Source organism: Adiantum capillus-veneris, chromosome 21 (genome assembly GCF_014529385.1).
Source record: "Adiantum capillus-veneris isolate H3 chromosome 21, ASM1452938v2, whole genome shotgun sequence".
In the NCBI taxonomy this organism is placed as follows: Eukaryota; Viridiplantae; Streptophyta; class Polypodiopsida; order Polypodiales; family Pteridaceae; genus Adiantum; species Adiantum capillus-veneris.
The window spans coordinates 149,650,632-149,668,691 of NC_140951.1; the positions used below are offsets into that span (position 1 = coordinate 149,650,632).

The window sequence follows — 18,060 nt, forward strand, 5'->3', positions numbered from 1 at the left end:
AGGCTCACCTTGTTTTAACGTATAGCTCTTCCCATGCATTTCATTTTTTTTTTTGGAAGGCTTGAGCGTTCTTGCAGGAACGTGTTGATCGACTGCTAGCAGTATGAAACGTGTCGTGGAGGATGACAAGCTGGAGGCCACATGGCACCTTCTCCTTGAACCCCTCGTTCCCACCCACCTGCCTTCAAATTCGCGGCCCTTATGTTCGGATCTTTCCTCTAGGGTTTTTGCCAATTCCCTTCTAGGCTCTCGACGTCAAAATTCTTTTCTTCTTCCTCTCTCTCTCTCTCTCTCTCTCTCTCTCTCTCCACACACACCCTCACCACCGGAGTCGCAAGCAGAACATGCCTTCAGAGAGTGGTGCAGGTGGGCTTCTGGCCAAACAGATGGTAGCGGGAGGACTTGCAGGTATGCTGGCTGACGGAGTCATGTACCCAATGATGACTGTCAAGTCGCGTCTTCAGGTATGGCCCCCTTCGAAAATCTCAATGCAGATCTGAGGGGGCTTATTTCTCTGCATGTTGGCCTTCACAGAGAGAGAGAGAGAGAGAGAGAGAGAGAGAGAGAGAGAGAGAGAGAGAGAGAGAGAGAGAGAGAGAGAGATTTGGTTTCCACAATGTAAAATGGACTCCGCCACAGCATAGTGAAGAAGAGAAGAAAAAAAGAGATTTTCTGAATGCCCTTGATTTGGTTGCATGGTTTTTTATTTGTCTATCTTGCTGGGTGCGCAATAGCCAGTCATGTCTCCATTAAAAACAACTGATGGAGATGACGACTTGATTACGAGAAAGGATCCGTTGCTAGAAGCACATAAGAAGACTGATAGCGTGCATGGCAATAAGATCGGGAGTACTTCGACCCTGTGTTTGAGTTAGAACAAAATGACAGTTGAAGCCTTAAGGATTGACAATTAGCCTGGTGCAGTCCCAATAAGATGAACTACAAATGGTCATATAATTAGTTTGCCCAAGCTATGCTCATACTATGCACAGAATCGTAACATTGAGATGGTGCTCTTGCAAATTAGGTCCAAGGTGCTTCAGCTTCGGTCGGCTCAGGAGGTGGGGCGAGTGCAATCTACATGTACAGAGGGCCTCTTCATGCCATTTACACCATCTCTGCCCACGAAGGATGGAGGACATTATACAAGGGTTATGCAACAGTGTCCCAGATTGCCCCAGCGCAGGCATTGTACATGGCATCTTATCAAACTGCTAAAAAGGTACTTCCAGGTGAGACGCTCGAAGGCACAGCCCTGACTTAAGAGCATGGTCGATATGGGCCTTGGCCAATTTCCATCTGTGTAGTGTTGCCAAAGGAGAAAGCAGGTAGAGGCACGAGTTCTTTATGGCAGCCTAATTGATCCATAATATAATACAGGTGGAAAAGAGAACCCAGTCGTACACTTTTGTGGAGGAGTCATAGCCACGCTGGTGCAGTCGTCTGTAACTGTTCCCGTCGAAGTGATCAGACAGAGGCAAATGGTACAGAGGAGTGGAGGGGATAGCTACAAGGTATGTTTCTTATGGTGTCTTCTTCCATGTCATCATGATTGGGCGTTTTTCAGGGTTCTCTTTGTGTAATCTCTACTGATCTTATCCGGTGATGCAAAACAACACCTAGGGTTCTCTGCATGCTGCTACTAGAATCTATAAAGTGGAGGGAGTGAGGGCTCTGTACAGGGGCTTTGGGCTGGCCCAGATGGTATGGGGGCCCTATAATGCTATTTATCTCCCATTATGGGAGGCATCCAAGCGAGCGGCTGCACGATACACTGGAGTTGACTCTGTCCAGAAACTTGAGGTCCAATGGGAGCTTTTAAGTTCATTTTTCAGTGCCTCATGTGCTGCTGCTATTACAAATCCCATGGTATGACAGTCACTTTTGTGTAGGTTTTAATCCCTCTCTCTCTCTCTCTCTCTCTCTCTCTCTCTCTCTCTCTCTCTCTCTCTCCACACGCACACGCACTCATGCTTTTTGAATTGAGGCTGTGGGATTCTCCATTGACAATAATTGATGATGACTAAATGACTTTTGTAGGATGTTGTTAAGACAAGGCTGCAGGTGCAAGGCAAGAGCAATGCATCAAACAGCACAAACTACACGGGTGCATTGGATGCGGCAAGGTCGATACTGAGGCAGGAAGGCGTGAAGGGATTTGCTTGTGGGATATCATCCAGGGTGTTTTGGATTGCTCCTTCCAGCATGATTATGTTCACGTGCTTTGATCAGTTGATGAAGAGGCTTTGACTTTCAGGAAACAAAATACTCTCTCTCTCAGATTCTGGAAAGCCACCCCCCTCAGCTGTAAATAATTTTTTCGAAGGGAGGTGGAATTTTGGGAACGAAGTAGGTGGAATTTCAAGTCTCTTGCCTCCATCAATTTGAACTTTGTTGCATCTCTCTCTCAAAGTGGTAGATTGGTTATATATTTCCCTTTGAGGTATCGAGTCTTGGGTTGAAGACTCGTTAGATAGATCTTTGAGGTCTCTTGTGATCGTCCCTACGACGTTACAATTTCTTCTTCTTGCCTGGTTAGATCCTTGAAGCTTCTTGGGACGGTTCCTATGATATGCAACCTTCTCTTCTCCTACTCCAATCTAAGGTGTGGCATTACAGGGTGCTAGTTATCATTTGCTTTTTGAAATAATAGGGCCCAATGCATGGTTACATCGCCATTGGTTATTTGTCTACTGCAACTATTCAAACCCTTTTGCATTTTGGCATAGTTGCACGAATATAATGTTATCAGGTGAATTCTTAAAGACACCTTCACCAATTAAAGTGGGAAAGAGGAAATGAAGATAGGTTTTTAAGGTGTAGGGGAAGGATGCTTATTGTTCTCTCTCAGAAATTAGGGCAACCTAGTAAATGTCGTTGGGGAAGGGGAGCCATTCAGTTTAAAGTTGCAATCGTGACGCCATTCAGTGTAAAGTTGCAAGTGTGTACTTGTAATCACAAACACAATCAAATGATTATGCAAGGCTTTCAAATGGAAATGAAAGTACCCATCCCACAAATTAAAAACAAATGAAAAGATTGATGTTTCACATGAAAAGGTAAAGCACAATCACGGCTAGATTTTGATTTCAATCACATACTCGCTCGTCATCACTTTAAAGCATTTTCAAGATTCCCTTTCGAAATTCTGTCGTCTGCATTGACATGTGCATTTTGCCTCTACCCTCAGCTGCCCTTGTTTACAAGCGACATGGGGTGTCACTCGAGGGATTGATGACGGGGAACGCGATTGGCAGGGCGGCAGGGTTTCAGGCCGTCGAATCCACGCAGTAGGGGGGGTTGGGTTTCATAGAACTGGACTTGCATGCATCACAAGCAAACGCGACAGTCGGGTTGGGTAGGGAGTGCGGGTGTCCAATGGGAGGTCGTGACATCGAATCTGAGGCGGGGAGGTTGGGGACGTAGCTTGCAAAGATTGGGATCGACGGTGGATTGAACATTAACATCCACCGTAGATCCCTCGAGGAGGGCCCGTGTCACTTATGGACGAGGCTCAGTTGCATGTAGTTAAGCGTAACGCCTCTACTTGGCAACCTCTATCTGTAACATTGGCTAATAGCAAGCATTGCTTGACTCGTACTCTTCATGTCGTGTAGACTCCATCAGGCCTTACCACACAACATTGTCCATTGAGGTGAGGCTCATGGGGCGGGGGAGGGGGAGAGAGAGAGAGAGAGAGAGAGTTGTAATTTTGTGAGCAATGCATGATCTCCTTGGCCAACACATTGCACACCCCGTGAACACAACCTTCCCTCTCGTGCCTCGTGTCCATGTGATAGCTTGAGGAGTGAGGATGGCCACATATACATAGGAGGGAGAAATCGGCAAGCAAATGCCCATCGCCTTTGCGTGTGTTCCAAGAGTCTCTCTCTCTCTCTCTCTCTTGAACTTAGATGCAAACTCCTCTCTCCTTACCTCATCGTCGCCTAACCTTGTCTATATCTTGCACAAGCATAGGAGGTGGTGGGATCTACAGTGGGATATGATTGAGCAGCGTAGATCTTAGGCTTCTGCGGATAATGTAAACTTGAGTGTCTATGGAGTTTTGACGTGAAAGTATCGGGATGAGAGTAAACTTGGGTACTTTTGTAAACTCGGATATCCGAGTTCACAAAAATATTTGAGTTTACTTTTGCGTCAAGATCTACGACATGTGTCTAATGTCAAGGCCCCAATTATTGGTAGCCTTTGATCCCATCTCCCATGCTCGTGTTGGATATAGGTGGTCACCTACCACCCAACTGTGACACCCACTCAACTCTCCTTTCGATTTACCTTTTCAAGGACTTTTTAAAATCCGTTCACACATTTTAGAATAAAGTTGAAGGGTGGCGTTTGTCACGAAAGGACCCTTTAGTAATTTTCTTTTACAAAAGAGACCGTTTCATTGTCATTCAAAAGACAAGCGTTGGAAAGTACTACCCTTACGTGGTACCTTTTCGTAATAAAGGACATAGTTTCATTTTGTCCTTTTGATTAGACCAAATATTGCAAACAATACAAGTTAGGTTGTTAGGTAAAAAAAAAGAGAAGATAGTCTGGTTGGCAAGGAATATTAGAAAAAATAGTAAAACGGTGCCACCTTCAACGGCGGCATGGCCCCTCTTACTCTCAAGCTCTTCGCTCTTCACAAATTTCTCGAACATTATGTTGCTGTTTAAAGAAGTAGGATTGGTAGATATAGGAAGTGATCATCAATGCTGAGGCTCACTACCCAACTTGTATATCAATGCAGGGACCTTCTAACTTAGTGGGTAGAACTGTAGAGCCGCTCGAAGTATGAGAGAGAGAGAGAGAGAGAGAGAGAGAGAGAGAGAGAGGAGTTGGTTTGTAAGTATAAACTTGCTAGCTTGTGAATTTCAATTTGAGAGATAAAAGGGAAGGCTTTTCAGCATGTCATACGCACTATTAGACTCCCTCTCTCTCCACGCAGTCTCTCTCATGGCGGTCGGCCTTATATATTGCCATGTAGGAGGAGGGCAACCAACGGTAGTGGTGGGGCAGGCACCTTGTGCACACTATGCGGAGTCTCCTCGTGTGGTCTCTGTGTCGCCCAATTGTAGAATTCATTGGCGAAGCAAGAAATGAATGACACGTGTTCGACCGCCTCTCTCTTTTTTCGCGTAGGCAGTCCGTGTCTCTCTTTCCGAGCGCACAACTACAGGCTCGGATGAATCTTGTTCCACCATGTGGTCGAGGGAGGGAGGGGGGGGAGCTGGAATCCTTCCCCTTTTATAGTATAGATAGATGTTTGGGAAAAATGTGTCAACTTAATATCGTGCCGTTTTCAATATTAAAAATGTCGATTGAGGGCAAGGGGAAAAAGAGAACTTCCGCCTCAATACAGACAAATGTAGTGTAAAAACTTGAAAAAATAACCAAATATTATGAAATTTCCTCTTGACAAACCCAAGGAATGGAATTTTGTATGTTTGGAAAAATGTTTTTTCTCGAACATTGGTCAATTTTGTATGTATGGTAGAACGATTTTTCTCCCATTGTTGGTAGCGTTTGCTAACTTTGCTCCTTGTTGATAACTTGGTAGTATTCTCTCTCTCTCTCTCTCTCTCTCTCTCTCTCTCTCTCTCTATCGAGAAGGTAAAGCCATTATTCAGGAGTTCCGCACTCCCAAAATGGTTCCCCTCTCAACCACCCCTCTTCAGTTTTTAGAGTTTTGTCTTTTTTGTTCACCCCTCACTGTACCCTCAGTCCTTAACTATCCCCTCCCTTAGATGGAACCTTTTTGTAATGCGTTGTCTTCTGGTCCCATAGGTCATATCTGACCTTCGTGAATGATAATTCAATCTCTCTCTCTCTCTCTCTCTCTCTCTCTCTCTCTCTCTAAGGGCCAAGAATGCATGCAGTTACTAATGAGCATTGTTAGGGGAAAAATGTGTGTCAGCTTAATATCGTGTCGTTCCCAATTTCAAAAATGCTGGTTCATGGCAAGGCGGATAGGAGAAATTCCACCCCAAAATAGAGAAAAATTGTGTGTGTGTGCGTGTGTGTGTGTACGGGCCAAGAATATATGCAGTTACCACTGACCAGTGTTCGTGGAAAAACCAATGTTCAGGAAAAATGTGTCTCAGCTTAATATCGTGCCCTCCCCAGTTTCAAATATGCCGGTTGAGAGCAGGGGGGAATGGAGAAATTATGCCCCAAAATAGAGAAAAACAATGTAAAAACCCGAAATACCCTTAATTTTCTAAAATTTCCTCTTAGCAAACTCAAGGAAAAAAGAAACTTGCATGCTTGGAAAAGTGCGAACATTGCAGTTTGCCATTCACTAGTACTCTCTCTCTCTCTCTCTCTCTCTCTCTCTCTCTATTGTACGACGTACGCAATGTTCGGAAAAAATGTGTCTTAACTTAACATCGTGCCATTCTCAATTTCAAAACTGCCGGTTGAAGGCGAGGGGAAAAGCAGACATTTCGTCCCAAAATAGAGAAAAATTGTCTAAAAAACCAAAAAATTAATTTAATTTTCTAAAATTTCCTCTTGACAAAATCAAGGAAAGGAACTTTGTATGTTTGTAAAAATGATTTTTCCCTGACTGTCGACAAAGAGTTTTGCTCTCTCTCTCTCTCTCTCTCTCTCTCTCTCTCTCTCTCTCTCTCTCTCTCTCTCTCTCTCTCCCCCCCCCCCCCTACGACGTATGTGGGTCTGACATGGCCGTTGCAACCGTTTGGTAACGCGAGCACATAGGGACAGGTGTTTGCGCAATGCCTTCGGCCCATCTCTCTCTCTCTCTCTCTCTCTCTCTCTCTCTCTCTCTCTCTCTCTCTCTTATAGACTAGTGCAACCGTGCCGCCTTCGGCAGCGGCATTGCCTCCAACAGGGTTATGTGGACTCTCTCTCTCTCTCTCTCTCTCTCTCTCTCTCTCTCTCTCTCTCTCTCTCTCTCTCTCTCTCTCCTTCCTTTTTTTGTCTTCCTCCGTCTCGCTATCTTTTGCCTGAAAATGTCCTCTCTCTAAAGTATAGTATGCTACTCACCCACTGTGCATGCGCGCGCCTCGACTTGCACACCATGCAACCCACGACCCCCCCTTCTCTCTCTCTCTCTCTCTCTCTCTCTCTCTCTACGCACTATCCACCTAGGTCATTGAGGTTGCGGGGAACATAGCTGAATCAAGCTTCTTGTGACATGTGGCCGGGGGAGAGGTCGGAATTCCTTATTGCCTATATATAGTATAGAAAGCGTGTTCTTTTAAAGAAACCCACTATTAGGAATATTAGCATGTATCCTATTGCCTCAACACAAATCCTTCTTCTTAGCATGCATCCTCCTCGTTGTCGTATTGTGCCTTGGAGCCCAAGCTACAGACATCTCATCGCAAATCTCCCCCTCTGCCCCAAAGAGAGAGAGAGAGAGAGAGAGAGAGAGAGAGAGAGAGAGAGAGAGAGAGAGAGAGATGTTAATCTGGTAGGCTTTAGACGCAGTGTTTTTGGAAAATGTGTCTTAGCAAAAATGCCGGTTGAGGGCAAGGGGAAAAAAGATTTTGCCCCAAAATAGAGAACAAAATGTGAAAATCCAAAAAGAAAACTAATTTTATAAAATTTCCTCTTGAAAAAATCAAGGAAAGGAATTTTGTATGTATGGAAAAATAATTTTTCCCGAACACATGGAGTAGGTACTTCAACGTCTTCTCTCTCTCTCTCTCTCTCTCTCTCTCTCTCTTTGTGTCAGTGTTCAGGAAAAGCGCGTCGCCTAAGCCTTGAGCAGTTGAATTGAACAATCAAAACAGTCAGTTGAAGGGAGGGGGAGAAGGAGAAAGTCCACTTGGAAAATTCACAAAAATGGAGTTAAATTGTAATAATTCATCTGTTTTGAATATTCTTCTCTTTCAAACTACCCCAAAGCAGACATTTGACTCATTTTTTTTTCGAGGAATTTACTAAAATACCTCTCTAATTTGTGGAAATTCCTAAATACCGCCCAAATTTCAAAATTTACCAAAATACCCTTGTATTTATTTTCCTAACCTTAATTCCTTTTTGATTGACATTTAAGATCCGGTTTTGAGTGCTTAGCATGTAATTAGTCACAAATTGTCTCGCAAAACAGGGCAAATATTATGTCTAAAAATAATGAAGCAACTCATCTTGAGAGCCTACTTAAGAGACTCAAATTGTAGTTTTAGCATGTTGTATTGATAGAAAATCAAGTCTTCAAGATACAGACTTTCACCGTAGATCTCCCCATCTGCCCCAGAGAGAGAGAGAGAGAGAGAGAGAGAGAGAGAGAGAGAGAGAGAGAGAGGTAGGTTGATCTGCTAGGCCTATGTTAGTGGAAAATGTGTCTTAGCAAAAATGATGGCTGAGAGCAAGGGAAAAGGGAGAAATTCTGCCCCAAAATAGAGAAAAAAAGTGTGAAAATCCAAAAAGATAGTCGGGAATGGAGGGAACATAACAAGATGAATCTTTTTGTGAACGTGGCTGGGGGAGGGGCTGAAATTTCTTTTTGCCCACATATTGTATAGACAACGTATTCTTTTAAAGCAACCCACTATCACAAATATTAGTATGTATCATATTGCCTCGATACAAATCCTTCTTCTTAGCATGCATCCACCTGGATGTCGTGTCATGCCTTGGAGCCGAAGCTACAGATGTCTCATCGCAGATCTGCCCCTCTGTCCGAGAGAGAGAGAGAGAGAGAGAGAGAGAGAGAGAGAGAGAGAGAGAGAGAGAGAGAGAGAGAGAGAGAGAGATCAATTATCGTCCACGGAGGTCAGATATGACCTATGGGATTGGAAACAAAACTTACAAAGAGTTCGTCAAAGCGAGGGGTGTTGGGAGATACATCTCAGTTAAGGACTGAGTGTCCAACAAGGGGTAAATAAAAAGGAAGATAAGTTGAACAAAACCTATGGAGGGGAAGATGAGGAAGGAGACGGTTTGGGAGTTCGAAACTCCTGGATGATAGCTTTACCTCCTCGATAGACTGCCCACTTCCTTGTTGCGCGTGCTTCTCGCATCTTTTGAAGTTCTGCTTTCTTTTGCTTGAGTTGGATAGGTGTATGATCTCCTGCAAACCACATTTTGGTGTCCTTGAGAAGCCTCGATTGCTCAAGGAGTTTGATTTGGGCTGTCTTTGTCTTGAAGGTAAGGATAGCATGGTTGGTGCGATGTTCGTGTGTAAGAGAGGCGATTGTTGTTGGATCCCATTGTACCATGTGGGTATTTGCTTGAATGCGGGCAAAGGACTCGTCGTTGAGGTCCCCTTCCCCTTCCAGTCGCTTGGGAGCCCACCAATGCGAACATTGAGAGCAATTTCCTCTTGTTGTTGTCATTAGCGTAGCGTGGATGCTACACGGCTTTCGACCTTGCGAGACATTTCTTCTTGCACTTGAGTTTTGATTTCCCTTGTGAGGGTGGTCTTTACTTCCACCTTTGCTTCGTTAAATTTGACTTCCATCTGTTCCAATTCTTTCTTTTTGCAATCCTCCATTGTGGCAAGCCGAGCCTCGAAGGCGAGAAGCCTTTGCTTTAGCTCGTCATTCTCCTTGTGGAGTCTTTCGACTTCAGTTTGAAGGCGAGCCATGCTGTCCATCTTTGGAGTTGTTACGACGACTCCGGCAAAACTAAGCTTGCCTCGGGATGATGCTCGAGTGGCCATGCGTGGCATTGGACAGCTTGCTGTCCGCCAATGTGCCTTGATTCTTATTGACTGGCTCGGCGAGACACTGTGCAGAATGTGGGGCACTTCACAAAGCGTGCTCCAACATCAAGGGTTTAGAGCAAGGCACATAGAAACACCTTCTTGCTTGAGATTCTTGCTTGAAACCTTAGGTCGGGTTAGGGCCGATCTTCTTGAGGTCGTAGGCACAACCCACTGTAAGGCCTTCTTGAGGGCAAAATCGGGACCCGCAGAAGCCAGGGCCGAAATAGAGCAGACGAGCAGGGCCACACAGGAACAGCTCAGGGCCGAAACCAGCCAAGGCCGAAACCAAAGCCCAGAGCCAGGACGAGGGCCAGGGCGTAGTCAAGCAGGACTGGAATGTGTGTGTGTGTGTGTGTGTGTGTGTGTGTGTGTGTGTGTGTGTGAGAGAGAGAGAGAGAGAGAGAGAGAGAGAGAGAGAGAGAGAGAGAGAGAGAGATGCAGGTCCTCGCAGAGTGAGACTCAGTGGGTTGTGAGAGTCAGCTGGGAGAGCGGCCAAGTGGGATGCAGGTTGAAGTGGTGCGTAGACGTTGAAGCAACTACTCCCGTGTTCGAAAAAAATCAATTTTCCACACATACAAAATTCCTTTGCTTGATTTTGTCAAGAGGAAATTTTAGAAAATTACGTTAATTTTTTAAAATTGTCACTCTTTTTTTCTATTTTGGGGCAAAATTTCTCCTTTTCCTCTTGCCCTCAGCCATCATTTTTGCTAAGACACATTTTCCACGAACACTACGTCTAAAGCCTATCAGATTAACATCTCTCTCTCTCTCTCTCTCTCTCTCTCTCTCTCTCTCTCTCTCTCTCTCTCTCTCTCTCTCTCTCTCTCTCTCTCTCTCTCTCTGTGCGTGAGTGTTCGGGAAAAGTGTGTTACCTAAGCCTTGAGCAGTTGAATTAAACAATCAAAATAGCCGATTGAAGGGATGGGGAGAAGGAGAAAGTACGCTTGGAATATTCAAGAAAATGGAGTTAAATTGTAAAAAATGCGTCTATTTTGAAAAAATCTCTCTTTGAAACTATCCCAAAACAGACGTCTAACTGCTTTTTTCGAGGAAATTACCAAAATACCCCTCTAATTTGTGGAAATGCCCAAAATACCCCCCAAATTTCAAAAGTTATCAAAATACTCTTTTATTAATTTTCCTAACCTTGATTCCTTTTTTATTGACAATTAAGATCCGGTTTTGAGTGCTTAGCATGTAATTAGTCACAAATTACCTCACAAAATAGGGCTATGTCAAAAAATAATGAAGCAATTCTTCTCAAGAGCCTACATAACAGACTCAAATTCTAGTTTTAGCATGTTGTATTGAGAGACAATCAAGTCTTCAAGCTACAGACGTCTCATTGCAGACCTCCCCCTCTGCCCAGAGAGAGAGAGAGAGAGAGAGAGAGAGAGGTTGATATGGTAGTCTTTAGACACCGTGTTCGTGGAAAATGTGTCTTAGCAAAAATGCCAGCTGAGGGCAAGGGGAAAAGGAGAAATTCTGCCCAAAATAGAGAGCAAAAAGTGTGAAAATCCAAAAAAAAACCTATTTTTTATCTCTTGAAAAAATCAAGGAAAGGAATTTTGTATGTGTAGAAAAATGATTTTCCCGAACACAGGGAGTAGGTTTTTCAATGCCCTCTCTCTCTCTCTCTCTCTCTCTCTCTCTCTCTCTCTCTCTCTCTCTCTCTCTCTCTCTCTACGTCAATTTGAGCGGTTGAATTGAACAATCAAAACAGTCGGTTGAAGGGATGGGGAGAAGGAGAAAGTCCGCTTTGAAAATTCAAGAAAATGGAGTTAAATTGTATAAAATTCGTCTATTTTGAAAATGTTTCTCTTTGAAACTACCCCAAAGCAGACGTCTAACTGATTTTTTTGGGGGGGAAATTACCAAAATACCCCCCAAATTTCAAAAGTTACGAAATAACCCTTGTATTTATTTTCGTAATCTTTATTCCTTTTTGATTGACAATTAAGATCCGGTTTTGACTACATGCTAGGTTTTGAGTGCTTAGCATGTAATTAGTCACAAATTACCTCGCAAAAAAGGGCAAATATTATGTCTAAAAAATAATGAAGCAATTCACCTCTAGAGCCTATTTAACACACTCAAATTATAGTTTTAGCATCTTGTATTGATAGACTATCAAATTTTTTAATGAAAAGCTACAAATTTTTTGTCTTTCAAGAAATTTTATCCCACGACGAGGGGTATTTCGGGAATTTTGGAAAAATTGAAGGGCATTTTGGGAATTTGTGGCAAAATATTGGGGGTGCTTTGAGAATTTTTGAAATTTGAAGGGTTTACCGCAGATTCCAAAGGAGGTGCTTTGGGGCCCATGCATGTGCATCCATTCTCAGCGGATAGTTGTAGATTGCAACTAGTGGAGCCCATCGAGGGCATCGATGTTTGTGTGTGTGTGTGTGTGTGTGTGTGTGTGTGTGTGTGTGTGTGTGTGTGTGTGTGTGAGAGAGAGAGAGAGAGAGAGAGAGAGAGAGAGAGAGAGAGAGGTTGATCTGGTAGGCTTTAGATGCAGTGTTAGTGGAAAATGTGTCTTAGCAAAAATGCCGGTTTGACGGCCAAGGGAAAAGGAGAAATTCTACCCCAAAATAGAGAAAAATAGTGTGAAATTCCTAAAAGGTCGTCAGTGTTGCAAGGAACATAGGTGGATCAAGCTTCTTGTGACACGTGGCCGAGGGAGGGGCTGGAATTCCTTCTTGCCTATATATAGTATAGACATTGTGTTCTTTGAAAGCAACCCATTATCACGAATTTCAGCATATATCCTAATGCCTCGGTACAAATCTTTCTTCTTAGCATGCATCTGCGTCGTTGTCGTGTCGTGCCTTGGAGCCCAAGCTCCATACATCTCATCACAGATCTCCCCCTCTATCCCAGAGAGAGAGGTATTGATTTTTCCCGAACACAGGGAGTAGGTGCTTCAACTCTCTCTCTCTCTCTCTCTCTCTCTCTCTCTCTCTCTCTCTCTCTCTCTCTCTCTCTCTCTCTCTCTCTCTCTCTCTCTGCGTCAGTGTTCGGGAAAAGTGCGTCACCTAAGCTTTGAGCAATTGAATTGAACAATCAAAATAGCCGGTTGAAGGATGGGGAGAAGGAGAAAGTCCGCTTAGAAAATTCAAGAAAATGGAGTTAAATTGTGAAAAATTCGTCTATTTTGAAAAAGTTTCTCTATGAAACTACCCCAAAGCAGACGTCTGACTGATTTTTTTTCGAGGAAATTACCAAAATACCCCTCTAATTTGTGGAAATTCTCAAAATACCCCCCAAATTTCAAAAGTTACGAAATAACCCTTGTATTTATTTTCATAATCTTTATTCCTTTTTTTTTATAATTAAGATCCTGTTCTGGGTGCATGCTAGGTTTTGAGTGCTTAGCATGTAATTAGTCACAAATTACCTCGCAAAAAAAGGGCAAATATTATGTCTAAAAATGATGAAGCAATTCATCTCTAGAGCCTATTTAACACACTCAAATTGTAGTTTTAGCATCTTGTATTGAAGACTATCAAATTTTCTTATGAAAAGCTACAAATTTTTTTGTCTTTCAAGAAATTTAATCCCACGACCAGGGGTATTTTGGGAATTTTGGAAAGAGTGAAGGGCATTTTGGGAATTTGTGACACAATATTGGGGGTGTTTTGAGAACTTTTGAAATTCGAAGGATTTACAGCAGACTCCAAAGGAGGTGCTTTGGGGCCCATGCGTGTGCGTCCATGATTCCATGCGCAGCAGACAGTTGCTTTAGACTTTAGACGCAGTGTTCGTGGAAAATGTGTGTTAACAAAAATGGCCGCTGAGGGCAAGGGGAAAAGGAGAAATTCTGCCCCAACTTATAAGGTGAGAAAACGAAATCAATACACTGACTTGCAAGTCATGCTAAGGTGACACATCAGCTAAGTTCAATGGCGATTATATGCACAGCTAGGGTAGAGGAGCCTGCTCATTAGAGGCACCGAAACTACTGCCAAACCATTTCGAGCTTGGAGTACGCAATGGTAATTTGTAGCAAAAACGGTAGCGATGTTGCAAAAATCGACTTAATTTCCAAATCCTTGTGAAACAAAACTCGGTGCCAAAGACCCCTGGGGTTAAATTTCGAGCGCTAGTGCCCTACGTGGCACTAGCAGTTGCCGTCGATTTCAAAAATGTTCAGCTTTTTAATGGCAATGGCTGCAGCCTATGTGGCAGCAACGCTCGAAATTTATCATAGCCCGCCAAAGACACAGTCTAGGGAGGTAATTAGAGATGACAGGGCCAGTAAGGATAGAACACACGATTTGAAGGTGAGCCACCCATCATTTAATTGGCTCCTCTACCCTATATTGGGTTCAACAATGGTAATATGCAGACCCATGTGAAGGTCGTCATTGATCCTGCTGCATGCACTTGTGAGTGGGAAATCCTACCTTCTACATGTGTTGTGGCAGAGGACACCTCCTCTCATGTAATGCTTTTATGAAAAAATTCTTACAAGGTATCAAAAACTTTTATGGGGCCACCACAAGACACAAAGAGCGCCTTCAGCTTCAAAAGCCAGAGCGAGGGCATCCCACCCTCATCAACAGGAATAGATCTTGCGCTTATAGCATAAGCATTCCTAATTGGCATTCACAATATGAACTTGCCTTTAGCCGTCAAGGTCGCTGGTCGGCCGGCAGTGCATCCTAGCGCTTCATCAACTGTATTTTCTGGAGCGGAATTATTGTTGCAGCCGACAGATTGATGACAGGTCAGCAGGCGTAATAATCTAGCAACAGCCTCTCAATCATTGCCAATGATTGTGAGCCCCGTCAGTAGCCATAATTAATCATCAGCTGGTCGCGAATGATAGTAAGCCCCGTCAGCATGTGTAATCTTCTCTACGCTGCAGGTGTCCTCTGAACTGTACCCTGCGCAAGCCTAGCAGCAGTTGAGAACCTGTGTGCAACTCTACAACCTTCGTCAGCATCAGATCAGCTAATTGGCCCGCCTCCCAGCGACCCTTGACGGTCGGGAATGGACACTAAGTGTCCATTCCCTACCCCGTCAAGGTCGGGGGGCAGCCCCTCCCAACCGTCAATTTGCTACACGTTCTACAACGTCAGAATCCACACTTAATGCATCGTTAGATGTACGACAGGTCAGCACCCGGAATCCAGTACTCCCATGCATTCAATGAGGAGCAGGCATGTCAGCGCAAGGAAAGCATGAGCTTCTGACACCTCAGTCGGCAAAATTTTTGCAGCCTCATATGCTCACAACCTGCCACCTCAGCTCTCGGAATCTGGAATTTCTAGCGACTGTCCTTGCATGTCAGACGACACTGCCGCCACTTAGCTTGACACGATTTCAACTTCTGACGTGTCTGCTGCAGGTTCTTCCACACGTGGCCCCCCTCCCCCCGACCTTGACGGCCAGGAATGGTCCCGTGGTGACCATTCCCTATAGGGGCCTACTAAAAAACTCTTCAAAAACATACCTAAAGCCATCCCCGTCGTCGGCGCGGATGGCTACAACCACTTTGCACTTTCTTCCAAGTTTGCATTTTCTTTCAAATAAGAGTCCACTTTGTGCTAACAATATAAGTGTTATTAACAAAAAGGACTAACCTTTCACAATTCGCAGCAACACTCTTGGTCTAGAGCGTTCGACACCATTTAAACTCATCACCAAATTGAGGGTTCGATCGCAACAAACCTTAAGGGGTGAGAGCTGTAGCCAAAGCAACCAAGCGTTCGCGGGTGTGGAAGGTAAAAGTCCCAAAAAGGACTAACCTTTTGCAAACCCATAGCGACACTCTTGGTCTAAAGCGTTCGACACCATTTAAACTCATCACCAAAAACTTCAAAATTCTAGCCACACAGATGGCGCAATGTGAAGGGGACAAGTGCTTTTAAGTTTGTAGAGTCACTAATACTACCATTTTTTTCAAGTGTTGAGACCCTTGCTTTGAGTGAATCAAAATTTGAGTACATGCATTACCTTTTGCTAGTTTCTAGCTGTGCCTTGGACTTTACTACAATTTTAGTAATAGCACAAAATTACCACACTGCAACTTAATGCTATTGATACTTTAGCGCTCTGGCTCTATGTCTCGCTTGGAGTTAGTTGCGTTAGTGAAATGAGCTTCCTTTCTAAATGAGTTAAAAGTCAAAGACAAGAGCCAAAAACACCAACAGCACGGATGGCTAGAGACACAACCATAAAGGACATCATTGCCGGCAATAATGGCTAAGGACATAGCAATGCCTCACCTTTAAGTGCCACGGGGTTTCAAAGCATGGGATCAATGGCTCTTGTGTAAAATCAAAGGCGCACGTAAATTTCGGCCATCGACGGATAAAAACTAAACTCGGGATCTCGAGTTTAGTTTTTATGGTGGGGTCCACAAAAACTAAACTCGGGATCTCGAGTTTAGTTTTTATGGTGGGGTCCACAAAAACTAAACTCGGGATCTCGAGTTTAGTTTTTATGGTGGGGTCCACAAAAACTAAACTCGAGATCTCGAGTTTAGTTTTTACGTGGAGATCTCGAGTTTACCTTCAAATAGATGTGAAATCACATCTATTTCAACGAGGTGCACGCAGGCATGTTGATCAAGGCGTGTGTCTCCCAAGCTGATGACGAAGGTTCAAAACCTGGTTGGAAAAGCGAGACGTCCCGAGATTAAGCTGTTTTTTGAAATCTAAATTCGGGATCCCGAGTTTAGATTTTAATCGATCAACGATCCAAATCGATCACCATCCCGCCTTTCAATTGGGACCATTGATCCCATGCTTTGGGACCCCGTGGCACTTAAAGGGGAGGATAGCAATGGACGAAATAATATCAATTCACACACCAAAAATGTTTTTTAATGACTTGAGTTGACATGTGATGACATTCTTTTTTAACAAAATTTACACATAGTTGTCAACGCTACCATGCATGGCTACAAGTAGTACTCTTCCTCCAAAAAAGCTAAAGCTAGTACTTGTGAAATCTTCTTTCTTTCTTCCCTTCTAGTGCGTGTACGCATTTTCCTTGGCACGGATGGCTACAACTGATAGAAAGAGTTTTCTTTCTATGAATGGAGACATTGTTTCTAGTGTATAGTGTAAGGAGTTCTTGAGTGATTGAGAGAGATGATTCATTCCTATTATGTTTATGAGGCTTGATATGTGCATTTTATATGGGCATGTAAGTTGTTGCATGACTAATATCATTGTTTTAAGTTTTAGAAACATTGTGTTTGTTTAGAGAATGTGATGGTTAACTCAGATCCAGTATAGTATAGTATGCCAGTATTACTCCCTACAATTTTGAATGCATTAGTTTTGAGGGAATCAAGGAAGATACTGCAAGGCTTCTTGAAAGCTAGATATAATGAAAGTCTCTCTCTCTCTCTCTCTCTCTCTCTCTCTCTCTCTCTCTCTCCCTCCCCCCACGTGTGCCTCTCCTTGTCTATATGTATAAGATATTTTCCCTTCTATCTCTTTGATGGTCGTTGTTTGTAAAGATACTACGATGGGAAACAACAGAGGACATAGGTTCGCATGGATTTGATGGCAGGTAGTACGTATTGCTTAGGGTGATGACAATGAGGCTTGGAGGTGCAGAGCGGCATAGAGAATGAGATTCACTGGGTTAACAATGTGAGCCGAAGAGAATGGATTTCAGTTGCCATAGCATCTCCTATGCTGTCTTGATTGTGAGGTCTCTATGACCACACGATAGGCTATGTGTGTGTGTGCAGTTTTTTTCTGTTGTCGACTTCGCAGGCCGGGCTAACGAGCAAGATGAGGAGCCATGTCCTCTCTCTCTTTCTGTCGCGATGATGACAACGTTGACAGCGATGGACACGAGGGGTGCGAGGACGAGCGGGAGGGGATGACACAAGAGGATGATGGCTAGGGGCGGGGAGACACCATGGTGGCATGCTGACCTCGCGACCAGGTAGAGGCGAGCAGGAGGATCTCGCGAGATTTGCCTTAATAAAAGCAACATAGACCCAGTAAGTGCGCCCAATAATGGCACTCGAATGCAATAACCCAGATCCAATATGTCCCTCTAATCATTTTTGCATTTCTTTTGATAGGAATCTGTGGAGATGCTTGTTTTGCCTTTGAAGGAGAAAAGAGGGGAAACAGCACGTGGCACAATTTTTTTTTGACTTCAATGGGGTTTAAAAGGGAAGTCTCTCTCTATCACTCTCTCTCTCTCTCTCTCGTTCTCCCTCTGTATATGCATATCGAGTCCCACATGTCTTTGTCTGCGAAGATTTCATGTGCAGCGTAGCGCGTGGACGGAAGTAGGCACAAAGGGACAGAGTGATGCGGGAGGCAGTAGGACGAGTAGAAAAAACATTTTTTTATTTTGAATGTCCATCGCGATGCAGTATGTAGCCTGTGGCC

The 18,060-nt window shown here is 43.9% G+C and overlaps 1 protein-coding gene across 1 annotated transcript; it reads left to right on the plus strand.

The window, feature by feature from the left end:
• The first annotated feature begins 220 nt into the window (after positions 1-220).
• On the plus strand, positions 221-2,626 carry LOC147431952 (uncharacterized). The gene is made up of 5 exons (XM_086493063.1): positions 221-464; positions 1,028-1,232; positions 1,381-1,514; positions 1,624-1,869; positions 2,041-2,626. Exons 1-5 carry the CDS (start codon positions 345-347, stop codon positions 2,248-2,250), a joined length of 915 nt encoding a protein of 304 aa, XP_086349189.1. The 5' UTR covers positions 221-344; the 3' UTR covers positions 2,251-2,626.
• Positions 2,627-18,060: the final 15,434 nt, after the last annotated feature.

Coding starts and splice junctions, on each gene's coding strand:
- LOC147431952 (XM_086493063.1), top strand. CDS start 345: ATGCCTTCAGAGAGTGGTGCAGGTGGGCTTCTGGCCAAACAGATGGTA. Junction 1,515..1,623: donor GTGGAGGGGATAGCTACAAG/GTATGTTTCTTA, acceptor AACAACACCTAG/GGTTCTCTGCATGCTGCTAC. Junction 1,870..2,040: donor CTGCTATTACAAATCCCATG/GTATGACAGTCA, acceptor TGACTTTTGTAG/GATGTTGTTAAGACAAGGCT.